General features: G+C 50.6%; 1 protein-coding gene across 5 annotated transcripts in view; it reads left to right on the forward strand.

Moving 5' to 3' along the window:
- Positions 1-20,166, forward strand: part of UBE3B (ubiquitin protein ligase E3B) — a 21,104-nt gene extending 938 nt beyond the window's left edge. For 4 of the 5 annotated variants that reach the window (XM_041410036.1, XM_041410040.1, XM_041410039.1 and 1 more), the window contains exons 3-28: positions 302-497; positions 1,067-1,187; positions 1,947-2,006; positions 2,317-2,421; positions 2,509-2,605; positions 3,266-3,351; positions 4,031-4,113; positions 4,664-4,769; positions 5,428-5,548; positions 6,136-6,313; positions 6,596-6,765; positions 7,558-7,725; positions 8,469-8,640; positions 9,211-9,329; positions 9,938-10,052; positions 10,573-10,672; positions 11,107-11,226; positions 11,549-11,725; positions 11,806-11,916; positions 12,695-12,832; positions 12,966-13,031; positions 14,376-14,434; positions 15,893-16,075; positions 16,544-16,655; positions 16,944-17,036; positions 17,641-20,166. In XM_041410036.1, the coding sequence (XP_041265970.1) occupies positions 337-497; positions 1,067-1,187; positions 1,947-2,006; positions 2,317-2,421; positions 2,509-2,605; positions 3,266-3,351; positions 4,031-4,113; positions 4,664-4,769; positions 5,428-5,548; positions 6,136-6,313; positions 6,596-6,765; positions 7,558-7,725; positions 8,469-8,640; positions 9,211-9,329; positions 9,938-10,052; positions 10,573-10,672; positions 11,107-11,226; positions 11,549-11,725; positions 11,806-11,916; positions 12,695-12,832; positions 12,966-13,031; positions 14,376-14,434; positions 15,893-16,075; positions 16,544-16,655; positions 16,944-17,036; positions 17,641-17,832 (3,213 nt within the window). In that variant the 5' untranslated portion in view covers positions 302-336 and the 3' untranslated portion in view covers positions 17,833-20,166. Of the gene's footprint in view, positions 1-301; positions 498-1,066; positions 1,188-1,946; positions 2,007-2,316; positions 2,422-2,508; positions 2,606-3,265; positions 3,352-4,030; positions 4,114-4,663; positions 4,770-5,427; positions 5,549-6,135; positions 6,314-6,595; positions 6,766-7,557; positions 7,726-8,468; positions 8,641-9,210; positions 9,330-9,937; positions 10,053-10,572; positions 10,673-11,106; positions 11,227-11,548; positions 11,726-11,805; positions 11,917-12,694; positions 12,833-12,965; positions 13,032-14,375; positions 14,435-14,642; positions 15,032-15,892; positions 16,076-16,543; positions 16,656-16,943; positions 17,037-17,640 lie in introns of those variants that run through there. The other variant, XM_041410041.1, reaches the window with a different exon arrangement.
- The last annotated feature ends 1,322 nt before the right edge of the window (positions 20,167-21,488 follow it).

Consider the following 21,488-nt stretch of genomic DNA (forward strand, 5'->3'; position numbering starts at 1 on the left):
AGAGTTGTTCTTATCTGTTGCCAAGGAAAGAACAGAGGCTGGAGAAGGGAGGTGGAGCACAGTGTCAAAACCACTGATTTGTTTGTTTTTCCACTTAAAATCTCCCAGCCTGCAGCAGGCTGTGGGCTGTGCTGGAAGGATTCCCTGCCAGTGTTTTTGTATCCCTGCTGCAGCCCCGTGACCGTCACTGGGGTTTTTTTCATCCCACTTTTCCCTCTGCTGTCAGATTCTCCCCTCCCCTGCAGGGAGCCAAGAACTGCCTTTCCATGAGTGTTTTCTCCACTCTGCTCTGTTTTTCCAGGTGTTTGCTGCGAGGATCCTTTGCTGCCCCCAGCCATGTTCAGTGCCAGCCAATCCTCCAGGGCGCAGTTCCTGGACAAGGCGCGGCAGGCGCGGGAGGAGCGGCGGGAGCTGAAGGAGAGGGAGAGAGCTGCAGTGCAGCTCCAGGCTCTGGTCAGGAGGTTTCTGTGTCGCTGCCGCCTGCAGAGGGACATCAGGTGTGTGGGGTTCATGGGGTCATGCAGTGGGTTGGCTTGGAAGGGTCCTTAAAGCTCATCTCATTCCAAACCCCTCGCCGCTTGTCACTAGGCCAGGTTGCTCCAACATGGCCTTGGACATTTCCAGGGATGAGGCAGCTTCTTCCACCCTCACAGGGAAGGATTTCTTCCCAATATCCCATCTAACCCTGTGCTGTGTCAGTTTGAGTCCATTCTCCTTTTTCCTGTCATTCCAGAAGTTTGTAAACAGTTCTCTTCATCTTCCTCCTGGGGCCCTTCAGGGAAGGAATTCTTTGCTCTGTGATTGCTGTTTAACTTCTTGTTTTGTGCTCCGACCTGGCCTTGGACATTTCCAGGGATGAGGCAGCTTCTTCCACCCTCACAGGGAAGGATTTCTTCCCAATATCCCATCTAACCCTGTGCTGTGTCAGTTTGAGTCCATTCTCCTTTTTCCTGTCATTCCAGAAGTTTGTAAACAGTTCTCTTCATCTTCCTCCTGGGGCCCTTCAGGGAAGGAATTCTTTGCTCTGTGATTGCTGTTCAACTTCTTGTTTTTCCCTCTTTGCTAGGAGAGAGGTGGAGGATTTCTTTGGGACAAATGAGTGTGGCTCAAGTAAAAGAAGTGCCCTGTCTGTGTTCAGGATTGCCAGGAAGCTGCTGTTTGTGTTCAATCCCAAGGAGGACAAGGAGGTGAGGACACTGCCCTGACATCCCTCCGTGCTATTGGGGACAGGTTAAATATGTTTCATTCCTTACTCAGTGTTCTTGGGGGTTCTTGCAATATATTTTGCCTTCAGCAATGCTCTTCTGGCTCCTGGTCCTTCCTGAAGGATTGAAACAGGAGAAGCCTTGAATTTTTCAGCAATGGTTCTGTATTTGGGACATCCTTTAATGGATGTTTCTCCTGGTGACTGTGCCAGCTGCAGGAGCTGAGCAGTGCCTGGGGATTTTGGCACACCCCAGTTCCCCAGGCAGGTACACTGGCACAGCTCCCAGAGATCTGTGCTGGAACAGGGAAGGCTGTTTGTCCCCCAGCAGCTTTTCTCACCATGCCCTGAACTTGTGGGTTCAGAGTGAAGCCTTAAAATTATGATCCCAGGAAGCTGTGAGGGCTGACTGGAAGGAAAGCAGTGGAAGGTGGAAAGCTGTGTTCCAATGGCAGCAGCAGTGAGGGATTTTTAATCTCTATCCCATGGAAATCTGTGCTCAAATGCAGCTTTCTGTGGGTACAGCACCCAAAAAAAGCCCTGTGTTCCAAGGAGGGAATTCTGCACAGCAGCAGCAGTGTGATGTGTGTGCTCCTAGGGAAGGAGCCATCAGGATTCCTGTAGGGAATGTTCTGGGCACATTTGCTGATTTGAGACAGAGAGATCTTCCTCCCTCTGCTGAGCTGAGGGAGGAATAGCGCTTCCTGTAGTTAGAACTAATCCCACCTTTGGATTTTCCCAGAGGTTTGAAAAGCTGTGCCGTTGTATCCTGAACAGCATGGATGTGGAGAACGAGCCCAAGGTCAGCAGGGGGGTTTGGTTTGGTTTTAACTCTCTGTGTGGGGATTTACTTTTCTAATTGTAATTTTAAGCTTGCAGAAGCCCTTGAGCACTGTGGAGATTCCACAGGGAAAGTCTGGACAAATCCTTTAGTATTCCTGGGATATTTTTACCCTGTGCAGCCACGGGGCTTAAAGGACACTTGGTTTCTGGGGTGGGTGATGTGGGAGTTTGGTGAGAGGAGCATCTCGGTCCCACTGCTGGGTTCAGTCCCCAAACTCTGCCCAGCAGTAGCACAAACCCTGATCCCTGTGTGCATCCCCCCTGCTCAGGTGTGGTACGTGTCACTGGCACTCTCCAAGGACCTCACACTCCTCTGGATCAAACAGATCAAAGACATCCTGTGGTTTTGCTGTGAATTCCTCAAGCAGCTCAAGGTAAGGACTGTTGTGTTTTCTCTCCCTGCATTTGGCAGGTGGCACAAGGCTCAGTGGATTTGTTAACTCTGCTGTTTGTTATCCCAGCCTGACATCCTGCAGGACTCCAGACTGGTGAACTTGCACCTCACAATGCTGGTCACCTTCACAGACACTTCCACCTGGAAAATCCTGCGGGGAAAAGGTTGGTGCATCCAAGTCTTTAAACCACAGATTTGGGACTTGGTGTTAAAATCTACTGAATGCTCTGGCATAACTTCCAGAGAAGCTGTGGCTGCTCCATCCCTGGAAGTGTCCAAGGCCTGGTTGGAGAGGGTTTGGAGCAACCTGGGATAGTGGGAGGTGTCCCTGCCCTTGGCAGGGGTTTGGGATGGGATGATCCTTAACATTCGTCCAACTCAAACCATTCTGGGATTCTGTTTCTGCACTCTGGTTACCACAAAGATTCATTCTGCTCCTGTGTTTGCCCAAAACAAGGATTCCCTTGGGATTAGACTCTTCCCCTTGGGATTAGGCTGTTTCCCTTAGGACACCAATAGCTGCTACAGCATTTTTATAATATTCCAAAAACCCCCACACAAGAAGTGTTTAGAGGATAAGGGAATGTGCTCTTAGCTCTGGGGTTTTGTGGCAAATAGGTGTAGAAAAGGCAAACAGGTAATGGGAGGGAATGAGACTCTTAGAGCCTAAACAGTACAGTGTGAAATGCTGCCAGAATTATGGGTTTGTGTAGAAGGACAAGGACTTTGTGCCAGCAGGGCTTGGGCAGTGACAAACCTTCCTGTGGGGGAGTCAGAGTGGTGCTGTTGTGCTGTGGGGGTGACATCAGTGCTTTAACCCAAAGGTGAGACCCTGAGACCTGCCATGAACCACATCTGTGCCAACATCATGGGCCACCTGAACCAGAAGGGCTTCTACTCCGTGCTGCAGGTCAGTCTGAGCTGCCACAGTCCCAGCTTCACCCAAACCAGCCCCAGCCCTGCCTGTGCCCCTCTCCTGAGGAGCTCTTTGGGTCTGTGCTGGGGTCTCAGGGATGAGCTGCTGGTGATTTGTGCACGATTATATTTTTCTCAAGCAAAGCAAAAATCTCTCAAGTTCTCAAGTAAAGCAGAGTGTCCCCACCTGAGACCAAATCCACCCTTCCCCTTCTGTCACTGCTGCTGAACCTAAATCCTGCTTAATCACCTCATCATGAGATGGACAGGGACAAGTCCTACATAATTTTGCCAAACTTTGCAGCTGCCACATTGTATTGGTTGGGTTTGTTTGCTGCTCTGCTGGGAAAAGGAACTGATGTAATGAATCTTTTAAATAAGAATTACATTACCAAACTCTGAGCCTTGCCTGTTAATTTTTAAAGCCTGTGAGCACAGGTTCTAGGGAAATAAGTCCTGCAGAGTGTCTGATTTCATTGCAGTATCTCTCTTCTGCCATTATTAGTCTGAAGCCCTTCTAGTTCTGCCAAATATCTTGTAAGAACTGGATTTTAGGCTGCTCTGATGTTCTTTTTCTCTGCATTAAATAAACTTAATGTCTTTCAGGAGTAATAGTATTTTTTTTCCTAAGTGCTACAGGGGTTTTATATTTTCATTTATTCTTTCCAATCCAGATTTTGCTAACTAATGGCTTGGCAAGATCCAGACCTTCCCTGTCCAAAGGTTCCTTAACTGCCATCTTCTCCCTTGCCTTGCGGTGAGTCAGCTGGAGCTGCTGGGGGATTTGCAGCCAAAATTGTCTTTTTTTTTTTAGTGGGATTTTTTTTAAGACTTCTCATTCTTTTAGTGGTTTTGTGCCATTGAGAATATCACCCTGAGGAAAGAAGTTGCTTTAGGCAGATGGCTCACTTTGCTGTCACCCTTTTTCAGATTAGAGTGGCTTTGAATCAGGAATTAGTGTGAGCCTAAACTTGAGGGTGCACTTCAGTTCAGGGTGAGCTTGCTCTGAGAAGAGAAGTGTGAGTCAATGATATTTTGATCTTTTCCCTGGGATGCTTCAAAGCCATGTTGAAAAGGGCTTGGAGCAGCCTGAGATAGTGGAAGGTGTCCCTGCCCATGGCAAGGGTGTGGGATGGGGTGAGCTTTAAGTTCCCTTCCAACCCAACCCATTCCCTGTGTCTCTTGCTGAGGGAGTTCCCAGGATCCAGTTCTGGATGGCTCAGTTGGAGGCTGTGTTGCTTTCTCAGGTTGTATTGAGCTCTGAAGTCTCTCTCTCTCTCTCTCTCTTTCCCTCTCTCTCTCTCTAGCCCTGTGGTTGCTGCACAGTTTTCAGACAATCTGCTGAGGTCCTTCCTGATCCATGTCATGTCTGTGCCTGCTATAATGACTCACCTTGCTACTCTCACCCCTGAGGTAAGTGGGTGATCTCAGAGGACTGATTATCACACCAGGCCACTTCTTATTCCATTTTACCAGCTCTTGGAACAGAGCTGTGGCATTTCTCTTTGCCATTTTCAGTTCTCTGTTGTGAAAGCTTTACAAATACTCTGGATTTCTAATGCAGAAGTTATTAACACCAGTGGGATGATGGGCTGAACTGCCCTAAAATACCTAAATAAATAAATAATAAAGGCATATATGGCCCACAGCTTGAATTTCTCATATCCTTGTTCTTCCTTTTCCATAACCACAGACAGAGCCAAAGCCAAAATCACCCTTTTGGGTGGCAGAGGCTCTGTGGGGGTGACAAGTGTGCTGCCCACTGATCCAATTCAGCCTGCTTGGTGCAGACAGGCAGGTTTTGTGCCAAATGGGCAAATCCTCTGTTCTTGCAGACAGAGATTGCAAAGGTCTGGCTCCATCTCCAGCATGCCCTGTTCACCTGCCAGGGGTTTTATTTCCCAGCCCAGCTCTGTGTCAAACACTCTGTGGGGCAGAATGTTTGACACTAAAGCAGCCTCAACTTGCTGCTTTATTTGGGAAGAGGAGCCAGTGCCAAGTGCTGCTGGCAGGTCAGGAGTGGGAATGTGCTGCTTCCCAGCCTCAGTGGCCCTTCCATGCTGTGTTCCAGCGCCTGGCAGTGATGGAATCCCACGATCTCTTCCGGAAGTTCATCCTGTTCCTGAGCCGGGAGTCGCAGTGCCGGGATGTCTGCGTGTGCCTGGAGGGCAGTCACACCCTCTGCTTGCTGGGTGAGCACCTCCACCTCTTTTACTGGGCTTGAAAAAGAGTCTTGATTCTGATCTTCTTTTTCCATGGAGAAGAGCTGCTTCCAAATCATAGTTTTTAAATGTTATTTTGATAATTTTCTCTAAATAATGACTGAGGTGTATTTTGGGGTGTTACAGACAAGGTTTAAGACCTTTGCAAAGGGAAGAAGGGTCAGAGATTTGCTCTTGTGTGCATGTCATGCATCATCTCTGCCAGCTTTTCATTTGGACTCGGAGTGTGGCAGACTTGGATCTCCCTCCCCTAAATGCTGCTACATATTTAAATTCACAGTTCTGCAAAAGTAACAAGATTACCAGTTGGGACTCTGAGATAACCATGGGGTGTAGCTTCTCATAGTTTGTAGAAGGTGTCGGTGGGAAGGTGGCCAAAGGGACATGTCACCTCAGGGGTTGATGTGTGCTGGAAATGGCTTCCTGCAGGGTAGCCTCTGAGATCACTGCTGACACAAATCATCCCCTGGGACTGGGAAAGGATTCACTTCACCTGTAAGCCCTGTCCCACAGCATCTGTTCCTCCTTAAGCCTTGCTGTGCTGGTCCTTCCTCCAGGCAATCTGGTGTTCCTGGGCTCCCTGAATGACCAGGTGCTGGAGGAGGAGACAGCTCATTTTGTGGGGGTGCTCATCCACATGCTCTCCTACTGCCAGAAGTATGTGTCCCAGAAGAAATCCAACCTCACCCACTGGCACCCTGTGCTGGGCTGGTTCTCACAGACTGTGGATTATGGGTGAGTGGGAAGGACCTCACTGAGAAACATGATGAAGCCTCTCCTTTTATTTTTAAATTTTTATATGTTGCGAAGTGGTTTATGTTTTGAAATGAGCAGTGAGAATAATTCCTCAGATATTTCAGGTTCTAGCTGCACAATAAACTAGCAGCATTCCTGCACAGACTATTCCGTGGGTGGGTGCATATTCCAGTTTGGATTATGAGCTAAATGGATCAGTATCACTGCCTGGTGTTTTATTCCAAGCTGCCTTCTGAGCTGTCCCCCTGCTCTGTCTTCCAGGCTGAACGAGTCCATGCCCCTGCTGACCAAGCAGCTGCAGCACCTCTGGGGGGTCCACATGATCCGGATCCTCTTCAGTGATGTGCTCAGCAAGAAACTGCTGGAAAATCAGGAGATAGCTCAGCTGCCAGCACAGCCAATCTCCCCTCAGAACAGCCTTCCTATGAAAAGTCAGTTCTGGAGGGTTTTGGGGTTTTTTTTTTTGTCTCTTTGTGTGTGTTTATGTAGATTTCTCTCCCAGACTTGCAGGGCTTTGACTTTTCCACTTACGCCAAAAGCTTTGAATAATTACTTGCAGCAGCTGCTGCTGCTTAGGTGGAGGTGTGATGCCTTCTATTTGTAATTCCTCCTTGGAATGCTTCTGTGACCTGGGGCAAGTCTCTTTCTTTGGTGCTGGGAAAATATTTGCTTATTTTAGCAGCTTCTTTTCATAGTTTTCTCAAGTAGCTGAAGTGCTTTTGGCAAAACTTAAGACTTCCAAGGGAAGATGAGAGCTCAGCTTCCCATGTGAAAAGCAAGGTGAAGCTGGATCCTTCACCTGTGAGGTGTGGTGATCCTGCAGAAAAGGATTTGGGATAAGATAACTGTAAATCTGATATTTTCTAGCTGTTGCCCATAACACAGGATCCTGTGGTCAATATTTGCTGCAGTTGGGACTGTGGATCGCGAGGGAAGGGCACTTACAGCTCATTCTGTTTTCACCTTGTCCTGTAGAGCATGTATAGAACTGTGGAATGGTTTAACTTGGAAGGGATTTGGGGCCATGGGCAGGGACCTTCCCCTGTCCCAGGCTGCTCCTAGCCCTGTCCAACCTGGCCTTGGACACTTCAGGGATCCAGGGGCAGCCACAGCTTCTCTGGGCACCCTGTGCTTGGGCATCTCCACCCTCACAGGGAATGATTCCTTCCCAAAATCCCATCTAACCCTGCCCTTTGGCATTCCTCCTGTGTTTCTGCCCCCAGACCTGTTCAAGAGAGCTTTCCAGAAGTCAGCCTCAGTCCGGAACATCCTGAAGCCGGTGGGAGGGAAGCGCGTGGACTCTGCCGAGGTGCAGAAGGTTTGCAGCATCTGTGTCCTGTACCAAACCACCCTGACCACCCTCACCCAGATCCGCCTGCAGATCCTCACAGGTCAGGCCACCTCCCTGCTGCTCAAATCCTTTCCAGTAGAGAGGAAAAAAAAGAGATTTTCTTATTTCTGTTGATTTGTTGGGAGTTTTATCACTGCCAACAGGTTATTGACTGGCTGGGGAAGGCTTGTTCCATCCTGAATCATCCGTGGGATCAATAACATTCAGCACCACTTGATCAAGCACAAACTCTCAAGAATACAAATTAAAGCAAGTTTTCCTCTCATGAAACCTTGCTTACTCCCTCTCAATATTCAGCCTGAGTCAGGGTTTTTGGGGAGCCTGGCAATATTAATCTTTCTGTGGTGGGAGCACGGAATGCTTTCATACATCTGGAGAAGGGGTGGAGGAGGAGATCACTGTTTTGGTCTGGTGGGTAGAGCAGGGAGTGAGTCCATACTTTGGGTGTTTTGTGGTGACCATGGGTGCAGCCCTGTTGTGTTCTCGTCCCTAAGGTGGATGTGGGATCACAGGGATTCATTATTTTCTAAAGTTGCAAAAGAATTATGGGGAGAAGGTTCAAGATGTGCAAACAAAGCCTCATTAAAAGCTTGAGGGTTTTTTTTTTTTGTGCTTTCCTGGTGATTGTCCCTGTCCTGTTAAAGCAGACAGGCCTGGGAGCCAAATGGGATGCTCATGTTTCTCTTCTGCTTTGCAAAGGCTCTTTCAGCTTCAAGCTTCACCTCTCTGAGCTTTCACAAGCAGCAGAATGGGCTTTACTGGGTGCACTTTATATTTTCATAGGTCTTACTTACCTGGATGATCTACTGCCCAAATTATGGGCTTTCATCTGTGAGCTGGGACCCCAGGGAGGGTTAAAACTCTTTTTGGAGTGTTTGAACAACGACACAGAGGAATCCAAGAGGCTGCTGGCCATGTTGATGCTCTTCTGTGACTGCTCCCGTCACCTCATCACGTAGGTAGCACATGGATGGGGATCACTGGATTTGTGACATGGAGCTGTTGTATTCCTTCAGGTTCAAGAGAAACATTTAAGGCTTTATGTCTTTTCATGAAGATAAGTAGGCAGGGTAAAGCAGCAAGCTTTTGGGATTGATTCCTGAAAAATAGAAGGCTTCAAAAGAACTTTTTTCCCTCAGCCATGTGCTGCTTGCAGAACTGGGCTGGAAGGGGGAAAAGAAGCAACACAGAAGATGGGAAAGGGGGTGGAAAATTGCCCTTGCTGGTCACTACAGACAATTCTCTCCTCCTGAATGCGGTGAAGATTTTCTTGGGAATGGAAAAGGTCTTTTTAAGCCTGAAACAGTGAATTTGCTTGGATCTCAGCCTCTCGTACCATCTTCTGTTAGGATCTGCTATCAGTCAAAATCCATAAATAAGGTTTGGTTGTTTATGACTTTAGATCCTCATGGGTGTCAGTTGTCATAGAAATAAGAGCTGCTGCTAAAGGATAATGTGCCTTTATGAAAATTTCAACAGGGAATTAAATTTACACTTGTGCATTTGCATTTGTTTGCTCTGACAGGATTCTGGATGACATTGAGGTCTACGAAGAGCAGATTTCATTCAAACTGGAAGAGCTGGTGACCATCTCCTCTTTCCTGAATTCCTTTGTGTTTAAGATGATCTGGGATGGAATTGTAGGTGAGTGCTTTTAGTAGATTGAGTTGATGTTACTGTTAGAACCACAAATGACATTAATTTTTGAATTTGAAGCTTCTGCTAATTATTCTTTGGCACAATAAGCACTTCAATGTGGGAATATGTCCCAGTCTTTTGATGTCCAGATGCCACGATCATGCTTCATGCCAAATCTAGAGCACTTCCCTATTTCCAGTAAGAATTTGTGTAACAGACATGATGGGCATGTTGGTTTTTGGCAGAGATGAGGTTTAGCAAGGCTGGGCCATGTGTTGGACAAGAGCAGGGCAGTGCTGTGACCAGGCAGAGCAGCTTGCTTGGGTCTCTGTAGAATCTGCTGTGGATCTCTCTGCTGGTATAATTTGGGTAGAGCTCAGCTCTCTGGTAATTAGCTGAGATAGTCCAGCTCTGATGTGAAATGAGATGGCTTTGATTAGCTCTGTTTAAAGAAGAGATCATATCTCTTCCCAGAGGCACAAAATCCTTCCCTCCAGAGGCCGTGCAGGTCAGGAAAGCACCCCAGTGCTGTTACTGTGGGGAGGATAATCAAGGTGTAACTCCTGCTGGTGCCAAGGGTGCCTGGACTTTGCTGCCTTGTTCCTTTTGTGCAGAGAATGCCCGAGGGGAGACCCTGGAGCTGTTCCATTCTGTCCATGGCTGGCTCATGGTGCTGTACGAGCGGGATTGTCGGCGGCGCTTCGCTCCTGAGGATCACTGGCTGCGCAAGTGAGTGGCCCAGGGCAGGGATCCTGGGCAGCTCCAGGTTTGTCCCACTGCTCCACATCCTCTGGGGAGTCTGATTTGGGATTCCTTATTGACATTCTGCCTGTGGGATCGAGATGGGAACTGCTGCCTGTGTTTGCAGTTAATGATGCCCCTTGTGTTGTGGTTTTCTCCATGGTGGGAGGTTTAGGTGGTGCTTTGCTTGTCCCACTGCTCCACGTCCTCTGGGGAGTCTGATTTGGGATTCATTATTGACATTCTGGCTGTGGCATCTTTTGGGAACTGCTGCCTGTGTTTGCAGTTAATGATGCCCCTTGTGTTGTGGTTTTCTCCATGGTGGGAGGTTTAGGTGGTGCTTTGAAAACTGACTCGGCACCCAAAAGCTTGGCTGTCCCTGGCCCCTTTTACCTTCTTAGTGTGTACACTGAGCTCTTCAGTCATCTTTGGAATCACTGTCTGTTCTCTCTCTCCCACACCTGGGTATTTGTCGGGGATCTCTGAATCTCTGCCTTTCTTTGTCAAGGGACCTCAAACCCAGCGTGCTCTTCCAGGAGCTGGACAAGGACAAGAAACGAGCCCAGCTGCTCCTGCAGTACATCCCACATGTCATTCCCCACAAGAACGTGAGTGGGATGGGAAGAGGGTGGAGGCTGGGAATCAGTAGCCTGGGTGGCCATTGGGGTGGGAGGGACACGAGTCTGGAACATTTTGTGACATGAAGCTTCTTTTGAAATGCCAGCTGAATGAAAGTCTTCTTCATTCTCACCTTCCCCAATAGAGTCCTCTAAATGTCTTGATTTCTGTCACTGGGAGAGGACTGATCTGTGTCCTCACCCCTTCCTAGTGCACTTCCTTCAAGTGCCTTGATATCTGTGTTGAGACAGAACTGGTCTGTGTGTGCAGCTGCATGCAGTGAGTGGGTAACAGTGGCACCCCTGAGAACAGCTGGGATCAGGACAACCAGCAGCAGTTCTGTGTATCAGGAGCTTCCCAAACCCCTGCTGCCCTGCAGGATGGGGATCCCCATGGAGTGTCTCCATTTGTTTTGTTTTTGCAGAGGGTCCTGCTGTTCCGGAACATGGTCACCAAGGAGAAGGAGAAGCTGGGGCTGGTGGAGACGAGCTCGGCGTCCCCTCACGTCACCCACATCACCATCCGCCGCTCCCGCATGCTCGAGGTGAGGGGCACGAGCCAGCCCACAGGGCAGCAACCTGGCCTGACAAAAACAGGGCAGGGAGGTGTGATTTCACCTTCTCTGTGACTGCTGAGGGACCCATTCCCAGAGCTGACATTCCAGGAGAATGCTGGATCCTCGTTCAGCTCAGGCTGCTGCAAGCCTGGAATTTTGACTTGGAAAATGCTGGTTTTTTGAGCTCGAGACCATATGACAGATGCAGATTTCTGTGGTGGGCCTGTGTCCTGTCTCTGCTGCATCTCTGGGTGGGTGTTCTCACGTGTCTCTCTCTGGGGTTATCCTCTGGATTCTCTGCTCTGTGTAGGATGGGTACGAGCAGCTCCGGCAGCTTTCCCAGAACGCCATGAAGGGAGTGATCAGGGTGAAGTTTGTCAATGACCTGGGGGTTGATGAGGCTGGTATTGATCAAGATGGGGTCTTCAAAGAGTTCCTGGAAGAGATCATTAAAAAGGTGTTTGACCCTGCACTGAACCTGTTCAAGGTAGGACACAGGTGCCACCTGAGGTGACCTGGTGCAGGCAAAGCCATTCTGGCTCACTGGGCTTTTATCTCTTTGTGCAGACCACCAGTGGTGATGAGAGGCTGTATCCATCGCCAACATCTTACATCCATGAGAACTACCTGCAGCTCTTTGAGTTTGTGGGGAAGATGCTTGGGAAGGCTGTGTATGAGGTGAGCCAGAAGCACCAGGTTGGGATCTTGTCAGTGCTGGTGCCTTTGAGGGCACCTGTCCTGCTTGGGGGGTTTTATTGAAGAGTGGAGTTTGGAAAAATGGCTTGGCTAAAGATCCTCTTAGTGGAACAGACTGGAATTTTTTTAGGCATGTATTAAAAATAATCTTGGAGGTAAAACTTGGGTCATGCCCTGATTGTTCCTCATGGTGCTGGGACACTAGCCATGTTTTTTGGTGTTCCACCTTATCCATTTGTGGATACCTCAAAAGGACATGAGACAAAAAGGAGCATGAAATGACAGAATGACTCTGATAGAATGATGTGGGTTGAAAGGGAACTTTCTAGTCCAATCCCCTTCCCATGGCCAGGGATACCTTCCACTATCCCAGGCTGCTCCAAGCCCTGTCCAGCCTGGCCTTGGACACTTCCAGGGATCCAGGGGCAGCCACAGCTTCTCTGGGCACCCTGTGCCAAGGCCTCATTTCCCTCACAGGGAAGGATTTTTCCATGTATCTCACTAAATTTCCCCTCTTTCAGTTCAAACCATGTAATGCAGTTCTTTTAAAGAACACGTGGAGTTCCCCAGGTGTCTTTTTGCACCTGCCTTACTAATTAATGGGTTTTAAGAGGATGTGGGGTTTGTAGCTGACTTTGGTGCCTTGCAAAGTGCTCTTTGCACTTGTTCCACATCACAAGATCTGCCTTGCAGGTAACCAAAGATGCCACAACCACAAGTGTGTGGCAGGACCTTACCTGTGCATTCTTCTTCTTCACAGGGAATAGTTGTGGATGTTCCATTTGCTTCCTTCTTTTTGAGTCAGCTCCTTGGGCATCACCACAGTGTCTTCTACAGCTCCGTGGATGAACTGCCCTCCTTGGACTCAGAGTTCTATAAAAATCTCACTTCAATTAAGGTTGGAGCAATAATTTTCCTGTCATTCACCTCCCTGATTGCTGCCTGTTGTTAGAAACCAGGAGTGACTGGTGGTTCTGCTGCTGAACCCTGACCTTTTTTCCCTTTTTTTCCTTCTCCTTGTTGTCCTCCAGCGTTATGATGGTGATATCAGTGACCTGGGCTTGACACTGTCCTATGATGAAGATGTCATGGGTCAGGTAGGTTTTTTATTCAGTGATTTTTTGGACCTTACCTCTGCTTTGTCCTTTCAGCTTGTTTGAACTCAGCCACGAGATTCAGTATTTACCTGTGGGCAATAAACAGCTTTTTCCACAAGAAGAGGTTCCCGTCTGACCCTTAATTTTTTTGCTTCCAGAGATGAAAAGTGTTTAATGCTTCCCCTGCATAACTGGTGTTCCCCTCTTAAAAGAAGAGCCTGTGAATGGGGAGAAATTCCTTTTCTTCCCACATAGATGTTTCTATCAGGGAAACTCCCAAGTGTGTCAGGAGGTCTCTTGGCCTAGAGAATGAAAAGCTGTTTGGCAGTCCCTTAGGAAGACTTGGAGGTACTTGGTTGCACTTGAGCCCTGTGAAGTTGTGTGTGCAGAGCTGGAAAATCGGGAGAGTGATAAGATAAAAATGCTTTTTGCTGGCAGTGTTGTGCTGCAAATTCCATGGGGAGCCATGGAGGACACCTGCTGCTGCCTCAGGATTGCTGAGGTTTCAGCTTGGAGGGTTCTTCCATGTGAAAAATGAAGGTAGGAGCAGGATATGGAGCCCAGCAATGAGACACTGGAGGCTGTGCTTTACTGAGGTTAAAAATAACCCAGGCACTCCTGTTTCCCCAGTGCTTTGGTTGTGCTCTAGGAGCCAGGTGGGGTCACCCTGACTGAGCTCTGTGTCCCTGTAGCCACAGCCATGTCACAGCTGAGCTCATTCCCTGTGCTGGGCTTCAGCCTGACCTTGGAATTCACCTGGAGCCGAGCACAGAGGCCTCTGTAAAGTGGGAATGAGGATGTGCTGCCTCAGCTTGGGCAAAGAGGAGTGGGGACTCTGCAGGCAGCACCTGGAGAATCCTGCTCTGGCCCTGAGCTGGAGGAGATCTCCAGGCACTGGGAAATCCCTCCTGGCTCTCTGCCTTCCTGCCTGGAGGGGCAGAGCTCCTGAATGAGACCTGTAGCTCAGCCAACTTTGGGTCCTGCTGTCAGGCTGAGCTCTCTGAGCTTGCTCAGCCTCTGGATTCTGGGATTGTGACAGTCCCCCAGGGCTCTTGGAATTGATTTGTGTGTGGTTCAGCAGTGATGGATCAGACTGCAGAGGAGGCTTCCTTGGAGAAGGGCTGGCTCCACTGGTGGGAGAGCTGCAGTTCCTGCTGTTCAATTACTCTGTTAATAGTTAAGTGAAACTGGTTCAAGGCAGAAGCAGGATTCTTACTTAAATTTTAAATCCTGCTGGTTTATTGTAAAAATAAATGTTTTATAGGGAGGTAACAGCTTAGCATGGCATTTCCTTCCATTGTGGTTCCAGGCAGTAATTAGCAATCCAATAATTTCTTCCCTCAGCTGGTTTGCCATGAACTTGTTCCTGGAGGGAAGACCATTCCTGTTACCAATGAAAATAAGTAAGTACAGCAATTAGATTTTTAAGGTCACCACTGCACAATACTTTATTCTGGTTCCTTGGGCTTGCATCTGGAATGAATTGAGATAGATTGGAGCAGAAGGAGCACATAAATATCTTAATAGAATTTGCTGGTTACAGTTCATCGGCAGAAATTGTATTAAATTTGATTTGCAAAATAAAAATTGACAATTTACTTCTTGAAACAGCACTTCTGAGGTCAAAGGCACCCAGTCAGGGAGATTTTGCAGGATTTAATGATGGTGATGGATACAGACAGATGGATTCAAAGCAATTCAGGCACACAGTGGTGAACACAGAGGGCACAGATGCTCAAAGACACCTTGGAGCAGACAGATCTCCTCAGAATGATAACATGTGGCAGTTGTATAAAGCACCGTATTCCGAGCAGACAGTGCTGAATTCAAATGTACTCGACAGTCGTTCTTTGGAGCCAGGAAATCAGAGGAGACACCGAGCCCCGGGGCTGTTTTCACAGATAACCGGCTTTTAGATCGTTATCAGAAATGTCAACTCCGGAGCCTGCAAACCAACCCCACCTTTTTGTTCCTTTTTTTCCCCCTTCCCTATCCCCTTCAGTGCTCATAAAAGCAGAATGAGATATCTATTAAGCAAATGTGTGTTTGAACTGGTGATCTGGGGGTTGTTATCTTTTTCCTGACAAATGGAAGCTGGATCCCACCTGGATCTGTGCTTTGCAGTCTGATGTTTCCGGGCTTTTCTCTTCTCCAGCTCTGACCAGGGAGTTTGCATTTGAAAGGATCTTCCTCTGGCTTGTCACAAGTCGGCTCAGGGGAAAAAAGTTGAAAGTCCTAGATGCTGCTCTAGTAATTTACAGCAGAAATTTGAAGCTTTTGCACCCAAATTGGGAGTTGGGAGGGAGCAGCAGTGCTGGGAATGGCAGCAATATGGAAACAGCTCTGCCTGGGGATGCTGGGGTGACCTTGCCAAAAACCAGGCAGTGGAATTGAGGTGGGGTCTGCTGAAGAAGAATCAGCAAGTTCAGGTGTTTTGCCTGGAGGTGAGAAGAGGAAGAGCCTCTCTCTAACAAAAAGTTGACCTTTCCCATGGTTCATGGTTTTGGTGTGGTGTTTCTCCAGCCGTGGGGCAGCAGAGCCCAGTGAGCTGTCGGTCAGACCTAGAGGAGAGCTGAGCTGTTACAAGGAGTTGGAGCTGTGTCCAGCCAAGGCTGATCAAGGAGTTATTAAAGCAAATTAGTCCCTGAGCTGGGCAGGAGCTCTGAGAAATGAGCAGAGTCTCAGAGAGGGAAAAGGGGCAGAAAAACATCTGCTTAAATAACAAGCAGGGCCTGGAGGGTGAAGTACAACCCTGTCCAGGCTGCCCCAGTCCTTTTGGGGCTGGAGAAACACATCAGGGCCAGTTCAGTGCTGGGTGTCCCTGTCAGCTCCATGTCCCCGTGGCACCTGCTGTCCCACAGGATCAGCTACATCCACCTGATGGCACATTTCCGGATGCACACCCAGATCAAGAGCCAGACCGCCGCTCTCATCGGCGGCTTCAGGTCCATCATCAAGCCCGAGTGGATCCGCATGTTCTCCGCGCCCGAGCTGCAGCGCCTCATCTCCGGGGACAACGCCGAGATCGACCTCGAGGACCTGAAGTAAGTGACAGCTGGGGCTGCCGGGCATCCCTCATCTGGCCTGGGAGCTGAGCTCTACCTCTGCAGAGCTCCTGGGAGGTGGCAGGACAGTGACTTGGCCACAATTTCTGCTGCTCTTACTTGGAGGAGTAGCTTTGGAACGTGTTCCTCAAGGCTGATTTGGGATGGGTCCTTTCTTCCATTGGGTCCTGGGAGCAGAATTCCTCTCTGCTTTTCCCTTTCCTCTGATCAAGTGCCCAGGAAGTGCTTGGGGTTCAGTGTCAGCAGTGAACCCTGACCCATGGCAGGTGTTGGACAGGGCTTGGAGCAACCTGGGCTACTGGAATTCATCCCTGCCTGTGACAGGGGGTGCAACAAGATGAGCTTTAAGGTCCCTTCCAACCCAAACCATCCCACCTGAGTGACCCTTCCAGCACCTGTGCCCCTCCTGCTGCAGTGGCAGGCCTGTCAGAGCCTTTCCCTCCCCAGGAAACACACGGTGTACTACGGGGGCTTCCATGGCAGTCACCGTGTCATCATCTGGCTCTGGGACATCCTGGCCAACGACTTCAGCCCTGAGGAGAGAGCCATGTTCCTCAAGGTGAGTGAGGAGCCATCCCTGCCCAGCTGGGATCTGGGGTGGTGGGGCCAGGGCTGTTCTCCAGTTACGTGGGTACTCTCTGAAGGAGCACCAGAATTCCTGACACCTGTAAGTGCCCAGCAGAGCTCTGTGGATGCTGTGGTGTCACCATGAATGGCCCTGCAGAGGTGGCACTCCCCAAAGGCTGTCAGACACACACTGGGGGGTGCTCAGTGTCTGTCCCAGCAGTGCTGGGACTGTCACTGTGTGGCTGTTCTGCTCCCATCATCACCATGTGGCACTTTCCAGTTTGTCACCAGCTGCTCCAGGCCTCCACTTCTGGGCTTTGCCTACCTCAAGCCTCCTTTCTCCATCCGCTGCGTGGAAGTGTCTGATGACCAGGTAGGCATCCTGCTCTCAGGGCTTGGGAATTCCCTGCCCAGCTTCCTCCCCTCCATCTGACCTGCAAACCCTTAATGTGGGAAGATGAGACGTTAGGATTGGATATCAGGGAGAAATTCTTCCCTGTGAGGCTGGTGAGGCCCTGGCACATAGCACTCAGAGAATCTGTGGCTGCCCCATTCCTGTGGGGGTCCCAGGCCAGGCTGGATGGGACTTGGAGCAACCTGGGATAGTGGAAGGTGTCCCTGCCCATGGCAAGGGGATGGAATGGGATGAGCTTTAAGGTCCCTTCCAACCCAAACCATTCTGGGATTCTGAAAACAGCCCTACCCCAATAGGATGCTCATGGCTGCACACACAGAGAGCAGCTCCTGGATTCCCTGGGTTCCTCCAGGGCTGTGTTTGGGATCTCCCTGTGTCCCAGCTGTCTCCCTGCACACCCTGCCCGTGTCAGCCATTGTGTTACCAGCCAAGCTCCTTGGAGAGGGGTGGGAAACTGAGCTTTGGGCTTTGGCTCCCTGTTCCCAGTGCCAGATTTTGTGTTGGCACCTCTGCTGTGTGCCCGGAGCCCACAGAGGGAGGTGACAGCTGTGTGCCCTTGCAGGACACGGGGGACACCCTGGGCAGCGTTTTGCGCGGCTTCTTCACCATCCGCAAGAAGGAGCCGGGCGGGCGCCTCCCGACCTCCTCCACGTGCTTCAACCTCCTCAAGCTCCCCAACTACAGCAAGAAGAGCATCCTGAGGGAGAAGCTGCGCTACGCCATCAGCATGAACACCGGCTTCGAGCTGTCCTAGGCTCGGGATGGGGCTGGGAGCTGCTGCTGGAAGGGGGAGCCCTTCCCACGTGGAGCCCGGAGCAGCTGGGCGGGAGCCGAGCTCGCTGGAGGCCTGGAGAGGCAGCTGGTAGTGGAGGTTCACAGGGATCCAGGGAAGAGCTGCTGGGCTCAGGGCTGGTTTTTCTTAGGCACGGCTCCAGGCTGGAGGAGGGGATGGGCCTGACCTTAAGCCCTTCACTTGACACCCACGGAAATCGTCCTTAAAAGCAAACCCCGGGGGAGCGCGGAAGGAACGCTCCAAGTGCCACTCAGATTAGTGACACGCTGGGCAGCTGCTGCCATGGGAGTGCTGCTTCTTCCTTCCCCAGGAGCTGGGCTGGCTGGAAGTGAGTCTGGGAAGCTGCATGAAGGCAGAGTGATGGCAGTGTTGGAGCCTGGATGGGCAGTGCTCTCTCAGGACAGGGGGATTCCAGGTGTCCGTGCTCCTTTAGGGTCCTGGGTGTGTCTTGGAGAAGGAATCACAGGGAAGCAGCAGCTTCAGCAGGAGCAGATGGACCCTGTGGCTCTTGGGAAGGCTTTGGAATGCCAGAGGTTAAAGGCTGGAGCAGCAGGAGTGGGCTCAGCCAGCTGTGCTTCTGCCAGGCTCCTGCCAGACCCAGGCCTTGGGACAGAAAGAGTCATGTCTCAATTTCTCAGGAGCAGGAAAGGTTTCATTTTCCTTGGTTTCCAGAGGACAGGAGCTGGCACACACTCGGGCTCCCCAGCACGGTGCTCAGGTGGGGCAGGTTCCTCTCTGGAACCAGGGGAATGTGTCAAATCCTCTGGAAACCTCCACTGGCAAAATCCCTCTGGGATGGAAGTTTCCTTTTGCTTGCAGGCCCTTTCTTAGGGAGTTGTTTGGACCCAGGGCAGGCTCTCTGTGTAGTGGCCACATTTGCTTTGTTGCCAAACTCTTTATTTTGGTGGCTTTGTCTCTTTCTGGCCTTATTTCTGTCAGTTGGTGTTTGCCTGGAGCAGGCAGCTTTTGCAGGGGGTGGCTTGGGCAGGTGTGGATCCTTCCTGCCATTTCTGAGACACTCATAAAGTGTCTCTTCCCATTTTCGGTCCCATGAGCTGCTGTGAGCCCTGCCCTGGCCCATGCTGGAGAGAGGAGGGACTGGGCTGCTCCTGGGCTGTCCTGGCCCTGCTGGGATTCTGGCACAAAGCAGAGCCATGGCATTGCCCTCTTGGGGACAGGGTTAAAAGCCAGTCACCTCCTGCCCTTCACCTCACTGGTAAAACAAGCTGCTGGCTTCTGCCCAGGGTTTTCTCTCCCTCCTTCCCTCCCTGTGGCACTGGGGATCCTCATTCCCCTCCCTGGCCATGTCCCACCTCTCCTGCTGCCCTGCCTGATCTGTCCCACGGGATTCCTGTGCCCAGGTGAGCTCAGCAGAGCACAGGTCTCCACACCCTGGGCTCTGGAAGAACCCCCTTAACTACAATATTTCACAATATTTCCAGGGGGTCAGAAAACCCTCGTCACCGAGCAGCGAGATGGCCTTGGCTTCATCCTCCTCCTGTCGTGCTTCAGATGGATTTCAGAGAAATAACCCTTTTTTTAGAGCCAATGCCTGGAAATGCATCTGGAAAGCAATGTCAGGATCCTTCTTCTCTGTCAAATCAGTGAGATTAAACAGGAGTGATGGGAAGTGTTGGTGCAGACAGGAATGTCTGCATCCAGAGGGTTCAGGACACTGGGCTGTGAGTCAGAGAAATTAAAAATGATAGTAAATGTCTTTTTTTTTTATTTATACATAGAATATTTTGGCATTAACCAGTTGGTTACTGTGTAGTTGGGAGGTTTAGGCACTGCCTTGGACCTCTCAGAGTTTAAATATCACCCAAAATCTCCTTTTTCCTTCCAGGAAGTGCAGTGTGTCTGACTAGAGCACAATGAGCATTCAGTGAAATGAGTTGTTGAACACTGAGATCAAATCCTTGCTCCCCTTTTCCCTTTGTTCCTCAGGAGTACAATTCCTAGAAAAAAAATCTTACTGCAGACTTAGCTTGGTCCCTCCAAACCTGGAGATGTTGCACTACAAACACTGCTCCAGTGCTGGAGCTGGTGTGGAAAATGTGATAAATGTCTGGGAAATTCCCAGTGGATGCAGGCAAGGATTCCTGTGGAGGGGCTGATTCCTGTGTCCCAGGGAGGCTGTGTCAGTCCCTGCCTGCTCTGTGAATTCTGCCCAGGGATGGTTTTGCCACAGGAGATTCACAAGGATCTTTTCTATCCTAGAATTGCTGATGTGGAGACCTTGGTTGCATCCCTGTGTGTCTGACCTGCAGAGAAAATAAAGCTGGGATGAGTTCAGATGGTTGGGTGTCTCCTGGTCCTTTCCTAGGGCAGGGAATGTGCTGGTGGGATACTCCTGGCAGAGCAGAGCAGGGCATTGGGGCCCTGGCACCTCTCAGAGAGCACCTGCCTTTATTCCAAGGGTGGGCAGGCCCTGGCACAGGGTGCCCACAGAAGCTGTGGCTGCCCCTGGATCCCTGGAAGTGTCCAAGGCCAGGCTGGACAGGGCTTGGAGCAGCCTGGGATAGTGGAAGGTGTCCCATGGCAGGGGGTGGAATGGGATGAGCTTTGAGGTTCCTTTTAACCAAAACCAGTCTGGGATTCTGAGTCTGCCAGGCTGGGCATGGAGCCTGCTGCTCCCATGGGAATGCCTGTTGCCAAGCTGGTTCCTGGTGCCCCTGAGAGCTGGGATCTCTGGGGTGCTCTAGAGGGGGCGATACGAGGCCTGTTGAGCCCAAAGGGACCTGGCAGCCTTGTTTGAAGCAGGATTTGCTCATGTTGGAATATGCTTGGAGAAGCTCTGCCTGGTCCTGCAGAGTGCAGGGAGTTTGGTCCTTCCTGGGGATATTGGTGCTCCTCGGATGCAGGGGTGGGTGCTGGGACCAGCAATGCTCAGTGCCCATCTGGGAATGGTGACTGGAACCACTGGTGGAGAGGGAAACAGGCTGGGAATCCAAGTGGGATCCCCCAGTGCAGGAGTGGGGGAGCCCCAAGGAGCAGCTGCTGGAGCTGACATGGGCTTTGATGTTAATAACAATATTATAATATTGTGTGTTTCTGCCTGATGCTGGAGGCTCCTTGGAGGAGTTAGAGCTGTGCCTGCTGCTCCAGCTCCCCTCTGACTCCAGGCTTGGAGCCCTTCACTGCCCCTCCATCCCTGCCTGGAGCCCTCCTGCCCCCCCTGGCCATTCCCAGCCCTCTCTGGCTCTGCTGGGAGCGGGAGCACGGTGGGAGCTAGGGAGAGGCTCCCAGTCAGTGTGCAAATGCCATTGTTTTGACACAGAGGCATCTGGCACTGTCAGGAACAGCAAAAAGCAAGCCCAGAGCAGCTGCTGCCAAGGCAGAGCTGGCAGCAGCCAGGCCTGCACAGCCCCTGCTTCCCTGGCATCAACCGGGATCTGGGCACGCATCGCTCCGGGCCACCGAGGTGAGATGTGGCCGTGGCTATCCCAACCTTGGGGGCATAAAACTGGGAACTGTGGGGTGAGGAGCTGGGAGGGATCCCTGAAGGATCCCTGGAGCCTGGTGCTCACTCAGTGCTGGCACAGAGCAGAGCTGGGTGTCCCAACCTGCTGCAGGCACGGGATGCTCAGGAGCAAACAGCAGCTCCTGCTGCCCCT

Source organism: Onychostruthus taczanowskii, unplaced genomic scaffold (genome assembly GCF_017590055.1).
Source record: "Onychostruthus taczanowskii isolate IOZ18803 unplaced genomic scaffold, ASM1759005v1 scaffold32, whole genome shotgun sequence".
NCBI lineage: Eukaryota > Metazoa > Chordata > Aves > Passeriformes > Passeridae > Onychostruthus > Onychostruthus taczanowskii.